The 11,558-nt window shown below is 43.4% G+C and overlaps 1 protein-coding gene across 1 annotated transcript; it reads right to left on the reverse strand.

Annotated features, from left to right (window-relative positions):
* Positions 1-210: 210 nt before the first annotated feature.
* Positions 211-11,121, reverse strand: SLC35G1 (solute carrier family 35 member G1). The gene is made up of 3 exons (XM_072806000.1): positions 10,938-11,121; positions 5,280-5,460; positions 211-3,295 (listed from the first exon to the last, which is right to left on the reverse strand). The coding sequence occupies exons 1-3, from the start codon at positions 11,113-11,115 to the stop codon at positions 2,551-2,553; spliced, it is 1,104 nt and encodes a 367-aa protein (XP_072662101.1). The 5' UTR covers positions 11,116-11,121; the 3' UTR covers positions 211-2,550.
* Between the last annotated feature and the right edge of the window lie 437 nt (positions 11,122-11,558).

Genomic DNA, 11,558 nt, shown 5'->3' on the forward strand with positions numbered 1-11,558 from the left:
GAAAGGAAGGTTAGGGTCTTTATTTTAGAGATATTAGATTGGATATAACAGTACCAAGGAAACAAAAAAACAGATTGAAATTTGAGATTACATCACAGCTGAATAGTCATTCAGAGATCAATATCCTTTATAAAATGAATTTTGAAGCACATGGATGAAAAAGGAAATAAGTCAGTGAGCACATTTACTATAATCATAAAAACCAACATGTAGCCTTCTTCGATATTAACTTTATTAGTATTTAAATAATAAAAACAATTTACAAAAATATTTTCAAGATATAAACTACAATCTTTGTAAAATATACACTTATAATTGTTACAATACACATCCTTGTATATACCTTGGACATTATATAAAAGTGTTTAAGAATGACACCCTGTAAAAGTTGAGAGAAGAAACATTTTCTCCAACCTTGGTCATATATTGTGACATTCAAGTACTTAAACCACACTGTTGAAATAAAACATGTCTCTAGTGTACAGGCCCAAAGGGATTTAACTCTCAATGTTCCATAGGTTCTTTTATTGTGCAAGGTAAAGAACCAGGAGAGGGTTCCCTGAGTTAATTTACCTTAGGTAGCTTAAGCAGTCATTTACTTTCCATACTTTATCGTGGAAGTAAGGGAGAGGAGAAGGCCATGGAAACCCATCTTGGGCAGATCCCCTCCCCAGCATCCCTATCCATGCAGTGCGGTTCCTACAAGAGGATTTCTAACCTTTGAGCTCTAAAATGCTCTGGTCTTGTAACTATCTAATATCCTTGTAAAATGATGCTTCTGCAACTCTAAATCCAAAAATTGTGGGTTAGGCTAAAATTATAATGATAGTGTGACTCCCTTAAGTAGATTTCATTTAGGATTTGTCAGGTGGGAAACATTTGGGAAAATCAGCAAGCTAAAAATTTCCTCTTGAAACTACTAGAAAAGATCCTTTCTCACCAAGGCATAAACCTCAGAAGCCAAGTTCGTTCTTTCTTTGAAGAATTATGATGAAAGGGAGAGAAAGCCTATAATCTTTCCAATATACAGGCTTAAGATAATAACAGTTGCTAGGTTGGACAGTAAGAGTTGGAAACCATCATAGCTTCACCAATAAAGGGTTTATTGTGAAAAAGAATCATTTGTGTGTACTCTCTACTTCCCGATCAACCTCCCAAGCTTTCTTAAATATTATATTCTCTCTTTAACTGCAGAGTATTGGCCTGATGAAGTTCCAGATATAAAATGTTGTTTGAATTCATGAAGTTAGTGTCATGGTGCAGCATTGACATTTAATAACATACTGATATACTAGAACTTAACAGTGATTTTTTTTTTTTTTTTCCTAATCAAGCAACTACAAAAGTCAATCAACCATGGATTCACAGGTCTTTACATTTAACAAATAACATGAAACACTATTATATATAATTCCATAAGGGAAAAAGACTATAAAAATAAGTTTAAGAGGATCACCGTATTTTTTAAAAAGTTGTTTTAAAAAAATATATGCCACAGTGTTCTAAATATTTGGTGTAAAGAAGGTAAGGGAGGTATCTATTAGGGTGAACCATAAGAAACTATGGTTTTTGTTAGTTAAAATGGTAAAATTTCAGCAATTTCATATGGTTCAACCTAATAAAATCCTGAGAAAATTTTATTTGGCATCATACTATAAATTCAAAGAGAAGTTATAGAAAATCACATTTCTAGTGAGGGGAAAATACTTCAGGATGGAAATGTGCACACTGGTTATGCCAAGATTTCTCTTGTGGTTTAAAGACCTGAAATCTTAGAAAGTGAAGAAAAATGTAGTGCAGTTTCAAAAAAACAGAGGACAACTTAAAATTACAGAATGACAGAGCTACTACCATCATGAATGCCACTGAAACAGAAAACCAGTCAAACGGGGTGATCAAAAATGTTTTTTAACTTTACATATAAAAAATTCTGGCATCAAAATGAAAAGGCACTCATATGGGTTAAAAGAATAATAATCATTATAAAAGCCTTGAAAATAAGGCTGATTTGTATTATTAACACCATTAAGTAGGCACCTTTTCCAAGTTTCAGCTTTGGCCTCCTAAGTGGAATTAGGTTTCAAATGAATTTCCAACATAATAATACCAATTATAGCAGCATTATTATCCATAAGTTTCTTAGCCTCTACACTGGTTAAAAGAGGTTCTAAAATTTTCTCCCACCTCTATCAGTACCATCAGTACCAAAAATATGCTTCAAAGAAATTACATACACCAGTCATAAAACATTTTGCAGGGCTTTTTGCAACAAATGATCTGTCCTCTTACCGACGCCACCCCAAGAACAATAAAAAACCCAAACCCAAACCAACACATCATTGAGGGAAAAAAAAAAAAAGAAAGAAAATCGCTAGACCACACGGACTGGCTAATTCTTAGCTCATTAAAGACATCCCATATTCAGAAATGGCACTTTAATTATGAAACTTATTAAGTATGATCAGTGAGGGAAATGCTGCTTCTGGCGTGCGCACGCGTGGGGTGTGCGGGACGCGAGCTCACGCTGCGCACGCCCGGCCCCGCCGAGCCTCACTGCGCGCCGTGGCACCACTTCCGAATCGCGGCGCCCGAGCTGCTGGCGATGACACACAGCGCCCCGCCCACCGTCCACCACGTGGGCACATCGTTAAAGAAGATAATCTGCAAGATGAAAGCAAAGACCACATCCATAGTCTTCATTATTGCCACCGGCCCTGCCTTTTCTATCTGGATGGCTTTCGCGAGAAACACTTGACCCCCCAAACCAAACAGGCCGATGAGGATGAGAAACAGCCTGTCCAAGCCGCAGTAGGGCAAACTCCACTCCCCTAGGATGAAGAGGACCACGACGCACTCCAGCAGCCCGAGGATGACGTAATACCAGATGCTCAGGAAGTAGTCCACGGACTTGCCCATCCTGCGGAGGATGACCAGAGTCAGGGCGGCGAAGACGGCGTGCGCGACCGCGGCGACCGTGCCCTTCAGGTGGACGGAGTAGTCCCCGTCCCCGCTCGCCGCGCTGGCGCCGGCGCCGAACAGGAACGGGGGCCGCACGATAAGGATCACGCCGGTGATGGTGAAGACGGTGAAGAGGGCATCCCAAGGGCTGTATTTCTCCTTGAGAAATATCCAAGCAAAGATAGACGTGAACACGGGCGTGCTAAAGGTGATAACCGTGGCGTCGGCGAGGGATGTGGCCTGGAAAGCGTAGTACAATAGGATCATGGCCGTGGAGCCCAGAACTCCTCGGAGAAAGAGGAAAATGCGCTGACCTTTGGGGCCTATAAACCCAGTTCTGCAAATTCAAACGGAGGAACGCACATTAAACCAACTTGCCATTTGTTTTTTGATATTGCAGTTCTTACTTAAGCATTATTTTTGAAGTCCTAACTGTCAAAAAATAAGGGAATAGTAAATTAATTATAATAGTGCCCACACCTTTAAACCTATAAACCACACCTTTAAATACTGGTTTCTAAGTATAGCTAAAAACATGGAAGTGTTCACAGTATAAGCAAAAATAGCAAAAGAGAACTCCATAAATAGTACAATAATTCAGCAAATAGAATTTTTTCCCTATGTTTATACGCTTGCATAAAAGACAAAAAAGGTACTGAAATGTTAATTGTGGGCAAACCTTAAAAATGGACTCATATGTAATTTTTCTTCTTTATTTTCCCCTGATTTTCTACACTGACAACATGGAATTTTTATAATCAATGTAATTTCAAGACTGAGCTGTCCTACATAAGAAAATTTGGTCATGGCTGGTATGTGTTGCCAAACTTAGGCGTTTTTCCATAAAAGTGGAAGCAATGCTAAAATTTATTTTTGCCATTGAATGTGAGACAACTTTTCATTGTTCTCTGCAGGAAGAGTTAAGCTACTAAATTTTTTTTTTAAACTTAAATATTTACCAAGCAAAGTGATGGGTACGTGTCAGACTAGGTGCAGCCTGCTGACCTATGCCAGCACTGAACATCTATCTGTAGGGTAGCCTGTAGGCCTGACATGAGGACCCCTGGATATCTGGAGTTAGAAATGTAAGTATGGGTCACCTTTGACTCACACTTTGAAAATGCTTGGAATACCATATCATCTTCCATTATAATGAAACATAAAATGGGTCAGAACAGATTGGTGCTTAAGATTTAAAAAAATTCTTTGCCTTTCACTGCCAATTCTTTTATTATAGGGAAGAAAATTGTGTTAGCATCAGTGGTCTGTTGCAACCTTAGAAATTTCTGAAGTCTTACCATCATTTCCTAAAATACTGTGACTTGTCCACACTTACACAGAAATTTCTGACAATATAAATCTTAGTAAGTTTTCTTTGACCTTTTTCATCAAATCCTCAGGATACGGAATGAAACTCTTTGAAATGAATCTGTACTGTGTTATAGATACAAGGAGACTGGTGGCATGTGACTGAAGCATTTAGTTTAGGGTTTAAGCATTTTTTTGCCCAAAGAGTGAAAGAGCCAGACATCCACAAGGGACCCAACTGGTCTCTCCTCCAGGGGTTCTAAGTACAAGGAGTGGGCAGAGGTTATAATGGGGTGAGAGAGGCATAATTTTAACCTGGGAAAGGGAAGGGAAGGGATTCTATATGGAAGGGGAAGAGGTGCTGTGTGGGGAGAGAACAGTAAGGATGGGGAACATAGTTTTCATATACTGTTACATTCTATACAAAGAGCTCTGATCTATAATAAATTTTATTTGGCCCTTGCAACAAAGGTGTATATAATTCCCTCAGTTCACAGATGAGGACACTAAATATGAAACAATTTTAAAAGGCCTTGCTCAAAATTACCTTCTTCCTTTCCCACATCACCCTAGGGGTAGACCTAGATATTATTACAGTAACCTTCTGTATGCCCTGATAACAGAGCAGCCCATTCTACTGAAAGAAACCCTGGTATGAGGAGACACCACCACTTCTCCTCATTTACTTTTTTCTTCTAAATACTAGTATGCCAAGGGAAAGAAGGAAGGGTGGTAAAAGATGGAGGGAATTGTACAAGGAAAGCTTTGTTCTCAAAATGGAGAGTGCAGGACAACAATCTCTTTCCCCTCCTTTGCTGGGCATGTGGTATGTGCTTATGAGAGCATATTCTGTGGGTGGGTCCTTGAGACTTTTTATTAATCAGAGCCAAAGGATGTAGGAACCTGGTAAATCTATGGGAGGGATAAAGCAGACACTATAGAATAAATAAGCAGGTCAAAAGATTCACAAACATTTGTTAATACCTTCTACTTTGCAGGTAAGAAATACTTACTTTCTGTATATTAAGCAAGGGATAACGACTAGCATTTGGAACACACATCGGAATGCACTAATTTCTACAGCATGGACGTCTTGCACTTTTTTAACAAATAAAGAGCCCACTGAGAAAAGGAAGGCAGACAATAATGTATAAAACAAGCCAAGTCCAGGACAGGGTGCTTTCTTCTTGGCTTCTGAAAAAGATTAAGTTCTGGTTAGTCCTTGCTTCCAAGTGTATGTTTTATTATTTTCACTTAGGAATTGAGAAAAATGGAACAGTGTTAATAGCTAACAGGCTACAAATACTGTCTCCTAAGCATATCCATTCTCTGGACCCAAGCCATTTCCCCACCAAGAATGAAGAATCATTGATGAAAGCAACAATTTAAACCTGTAACTTTGAAATGCAGTTTTACCCCATAAAATGGATTTTCCTTTGGCTCAAGAATCATCCCTCACTTGTAAGTCAAAAAGAAGTAAAAATGCTTGCCAAAACAATGAGAGAAATCTTTAAGAAACGCTTGTCAAGGGATCCCTAGGTGGCGCAGCGGTTTAGCGCCTGCCTTTGGCCCAGGGCGCGATCCTGGAGACCTGGGATCGAATCCCACGTCGGGCTCCCGGTGCGTGGAGCCTGCTTCTCCTTCTGCCTATGTCTTTGCCTCTCTCTCTCTGTGTGTGACTATCATAAATAAAAAGATAAATAAAATAAAAAAAAATAAAGAAACGCTTGTCAAGATGGCTAGAGAAAAATGCTTCCGAGTGATAATTTATATCATCTCACTGGTGAATCGGGCCTTATGAAGAACACATTCTTTCTGGACAACAGTTTATAGCGGTGTCATATGGCTACTTGTTGATTATCTTACTTCCCCCACAAGCTTGTGGACTCTTCCAGGCTGGGACCTCACTGTCTTGTTTATGCTGGCACACAGAAGACCTTGATTAAATACTTGCTGAATGAAAGAATATGAGAGAACTTCATGGAAAGACGCCAAGTCTAACACCACTGGCGACAGCATAATCTGGGAAGGCTCTGTTTTGTGATTTTGAACTGTTAATCAAATATTTTATTTTTCATGGTTTATGATTTTGTTTCCGTTTAGAACACAAACTCTTTGAGGGCAGGGGCTAGGATATCTACCACCTCTCTGACCTCAAAGTGCTTTAAAATATAGTTTTAAAAGTTAGAACTGCCATTAAGCACTAACTTCTTGGCTAGATCTGAACCAGGAAACTTCTTTCTCTAGGGCATCATATATTCAATCCATTAATGACTTACTGTATGAGCATTAAACATTTGTTTAGCCACTTCCTCTATCTTAGTTACCTACGACAAGAACCTATTTTCAATCTCATACCCTCCCCAACCTTGTCATTCAAAGGGGAGCAAAAAAGGGACAGAGTAAGCAGAGAACTCCCTAAAAGAGAGGTGAGAGGTGACACACCAAGGAATATATTAGTTTTTTTTTTTCTTTTCTTTTTTGAAATTAAAAACAAGGGGAGAATAAGAAGGAAACACTATTTATTGGTCCTTATCAGTTAGGAGCACAGCAAAACGGAAGGGTGTATTGTTTGGGCACTGCCATTTGTAGTAAAACTAGGACTGTCATTCCAGGCTGGGGATTTATAACATGTCACTCAGCTATAGAAACAATATTGCATAATCATGTTTATGAAAAACGCCCTTCTCTGATAAATGCAGACACCAGGTAATACATTTCAGCATCTTTATATTAGCTGGATACCTTTGCCCACAAGTGACAAACACTTGTGAATTGGGACCAAAGTATGATGATGCACTATCTTCCCAGGGGCATATGCTACAGCATGACCTCTGTAGTAAAAGATGCGGGTATGCTCAGAGGCCTCTACCTCTTCCTGTTGCAGGTACATGTGCTCAGAGGCCTCTACCTCTTCTTCAAAGAACAGATTTTCTTTAGTCAAAGAAAATCATTTAAAGCTACCAGTTGTCATGTCAAGGGTTATATGTTTTTAAGTGCCAGAATCCTCCACATTCTGTTCAATACCTAGGTGCTCAGATACCACAGAAACAAACTGCACATACTCAGCCCACGAGAAGGAAACTTTAGAAGACTTCTAAGTTAAGTGCCACAAAATACATGCCTTGGCTGTGGTCAGCCTCGGAGTTCAGCTTCTGAAATTTCAGAGTTCAGGTCCAAATAAAATAAGTTAAAAGTTTCTTAAAAGAAATCCAACTCATACATAGAACCTGCAACCTCAGACAGAACAGGAAGATCCAGGACAGAAAACATCTCCCTGGTCTATATTTCAAGGATCTTCTCCAACCTAAACTTTTAAATTTTTCTCCAGGAATATTGTAACTTCACATGATATTTAACCTTTTAAAAACTTAACTTTATACCCCTGGTTCTAATTTTCTTTTGTCTCTTAAAACACTGCCACACTCACATATTTTCTTGCCTATAAACACGTTAAGGCCCATGATCGCTGACCGGGACATGGCTGTTGTTACAAGGCATGGCTGAGCTTGATTATTTGTTATGAGGGTGGCCTGGTTCTACTCAGGCAGACCCGTCTCTTACTGAATAATTTCCTTTCTGCCAGTGGAGATGAACAAGAAAGTAGCATAATTCAAAGAGGTATCTGCTTATGTAATGTGCTTCTATGATCATATTCCACTACAAGCATAGCTAATAATTTGGCAACTCTAAATTCAAATTAAGTAAGTGGCCACAGTGTAATTTCCTGAGTTAGAAGAAAATTGAAAAATTGCTCCATTTCTCTATCCTCTGCTTTAAGCTGGTGATTCACAGCCCTGGCTGGGAATGAGAATCAACTGAGTAACTTTTTAAACTTCAGTTCCTGAGCCCACTGGTACAGAATCTCTGCAACTGTAAAAAGCTCTACCAGCTTGAGAACCAGTGCTACACTAGAGAACTCTTTTCAGGAGCAGAAGAGGCACAAATCTAGAACTTCTTGCCTCAGTCTAAGATCCACACTGTACCTTAAAAAAATAAATAGATGTCTTAAGATAGCTGTATGATGTCTGGGAAGTTTATCCAAGAAGGCAGAAAAACAGATAAGGGTCTCAACCTGAATCTGAAAATGAGCTTTCCTGAGATAACCATGATTAAGCCGTTAAAATGATACCATCACAAAGTTCAATGACAACAAACAGTACAGTGATTTAAAGTGTTAAAGCAATTCTGTTTTCAGAATATTATCTCATAATCTCACAATCACTATTACTAAGTCTTACTGTTATTCCTTGAAGTTAAATGCTTTCTTTTAAGTTAAAATACCCCACAAGATTCTTAAGTGCAGTTGCTTAAGACAGGGTTATCACATTGCCATGTGCTGCCTGAGTGCACAGTATTCCTCTTTGGCTCATAAACAGCGGAAACATTTAAGAGTCTGTATGGACTGACTCAGCATTTCACCAAATGACAGCCATAAAAACTGATAAGGTGAGAAATTCACCCCTTCATGGGCTGCACATCTGGTCAACACAGCTTGGAGTGACCCCTGCTCTGGAGGTACCAGTCATGCATAAATAACCAGAAGTCTGGTCATTTGTTAGTATTTAGGACAAAAATGGAGCAAGAAGGCAGAAAAACAGATAAGGGTCTCAACCTGAATCTGAAAATGAGCTTTCCTGAGATAACCATGATTAAGCCGTTAAAATGATACCATCACAAAGTTCAATGACAACAAACAGTACAGTGATTTAAAGTGTTAAAGCAATTCTGTTTTCAGAATATTATCTCATAATCTCACAATCACTATTACTAAGTCTTACTGTTATTCCTTGAAGTTAAATGCTTTCTTTTAAGTTAAAATACCCCGCAAGATTCTTAAGTGCAGTTGCTTAAGACAGGGTTATCACATTGCCATGTGCTGCCTGAGTGCACAGTATTCCTCTTTGGCTCATAAACAGCGGAAACATTTAAGAGTCTGTATGGACTGACTCAGCATTTCACCAAATGACAGCCATAAAAACTGATAAGGTGAGAAATTCACCTCTTCATGGGCTGCACATCTGGTCAACACAGCTTGGAGTGACCCCTGCTCTGGAGGTACCAGTCATGCATAAATAACCAGAAGTCTGGTCATTTGTTAGTATTTAGGACAAAAATGGAGCAAGAATCATCCTCTGGGGTTCGTCTCCCTATATTACGGGAAGTTCATAATCAATAGGGAGAAGGAGCAAATGGGGTTGTGTTGGAGGTGTAGAAATCTGGGGTCACACTTAGAGGAGGTACTCAGAGAATGAGATGATGCAGACGGTGTAACTTTGTCTTGCAACAGGAGATCTATTTCCTCTTCTTTCAGGAAGATGCTCCAGGTGGATGGTGCAGTTTAAGGAGGAATATGCTTAAAGGAGCACTGTGGTCAGCAGAAAGGGCCTTGGCCTGGGTCTCTGGCATGCTGAGAGCATGAACTTTGTTGTAGCACCCACCTGTGCTGTGTCTCACTCATACTTACTTGCCAGATCTAGGGGAAAACAAAGCAACCCCCTTCGCCCTCCCCCCACCCCCAAGCCCTCACCTTCCTCATTTGTGGAAGGAAGAGGCTGAACAGGATCAGGGCGTTTCTACGCAGGGACCTGGCTTTTGAGACAGGTCTGAACCTCCTAACAATGTATGTAATATTGTGCCTCTGCCTTGTTTAGCCAACTAATCCTAATCAGCAACTAATGCTAATCCTAGTCCTCCCATGTTTGTTTCAGGTCTATAATATAATGATTCAAATTTTTAAAAATAGAGGGCAGCCGGGGTGGCTCAGCGGTTTAGCGCCGTCTTCAGCCCAGGGCATGACCCTGGAGACCCGGGATCGAGTCCCACGTCAGGCTCCCTGCATGGAGCCTGCTTCTCCCTCTGCCTGTGTCTCTGCCTCTCTCTCTCTCTCTCTCTGTTTCTCGTGAATAAATACATAAATAAAATATTTTTTAAAAAAATAGAAAAAAAATCACAAAATATTCGTTATATTATGAATGGACTTTTGGCTTAGCTCAGTGTGAGGTGTTATGAATAAAGATACTGTAAAAATCACAAAAACAAAAAAGTCCTAACACCGAAAGTTCAAGACCCAGGTGGTTTCCCACTCAACTCTGCCTTCCCAAGAGTCTCAGACTTTAAAGGCAAGCATTTTCTAGACTCTATGCTTTTTTTTTTAATCAAGTAGGCTCCATGGCTTGAACTCAGGACCCTGAGATGGAGAACCGGGCGGAGATCGAGAGCCCCACGCTCAACCGACCGAGCCCCCAGGCGCCCCCGCTCTGTGCTTTCCGACTTCCCGTGGCAGGACCCGGCCCGCCGCCCGCACCGCCGCTCGGCGCCGCTCCCTCCCAGCCGCGGCCGGCTCGGTGGCCTCTCGGGACCCCGCGCCTCCGGCCTCCGGCCTCCGACCTCCGGCAGGGCGCGCACGCTGCAACCTGGCCCCGCGGTGCCCCCGCAACGCCTTACTTCCACGCCAGTTCCGGAGTCCCCAGGGGCTCCAAACACAACCAGAAACTTTCTCCGGGGTTCGGCTCCGCAGACCCCAAGGGGAGGGCTCGAGCGTCTCCCCGGGGAGCCGGGGAGGGACGCGGCGCGGTCCTCCCTGCGCCCCCCGCCCGCGGCTGCGGGGACCCCCCCCGCCCGGCGAGACCCGAGACCCGAGACCCGCGCCCGGGTCTGCACCCACTCACCCGGCGGCGCGCACCAGCCGCACGGCGAGGAGCCGCACAGCCAGCGGCGGCCGGGGCCGGGCGTCCCCGCTGCCTCGGCCGCCGCGGGCTCCTCCGCCGCTCCCCGCGGCGCGTCGTCCGCCGGCCGCAGCCCGGGCTCGGGCACCTCGGCGGCCCCGGCGCCGTCCAGGGGCCGCATCGCGCGGCGGGCGCTCTCCCCTGCGCCGTGGCGCCCGGCGTGGCGAGCAGCGGCTCGGCGGCCCGGCTCTTCCGGCCGGCGCGGGGCGGGGCGGGGCGCATGCGCGCGGCCTCCTCCCCGCCGGGACCGCGCCGCTCCCCCGCCGTCCTCGTACCTCGGGCGCCGGTCGCCTCCCGCGCGGCCGCCCGGACCCCCGGGTCTGCGCCGGCGCCCCCCGCGGGCCGCGGGCGTCCTCCCCTCGGCTCTGGTCTAGCTCCGCCGGCCGGCAGCTCGCAGTCCTCCTTCCCCAGGCGCCGCAGAGCCCTTCCTGCCGTTGCAGGGAGAGGGAGGGACGCCTGGGAGCCCTGTGGCCTCCTCCGGGGGCAGGCACCGGAGGGCAGGACCGTGTGCGTGTAGTGAATGGTGTGGCGGCGGCCTCAGCACCTCTCGGATGCCCTGGACCC

This window comes from Canis lupus, chromosome 29 (genome assembly GCF_048164855.1).
Source record: "Canis lupus baileyi chromosome 29, mCanLup2.hap1, whole genome shotgun sequence".
Classification (NCBI taxonomy): Eukaryota; Metazoa; Chordata; class Mammalia; order Carnivora; family Canidae; genus Canis; species Canis lupus.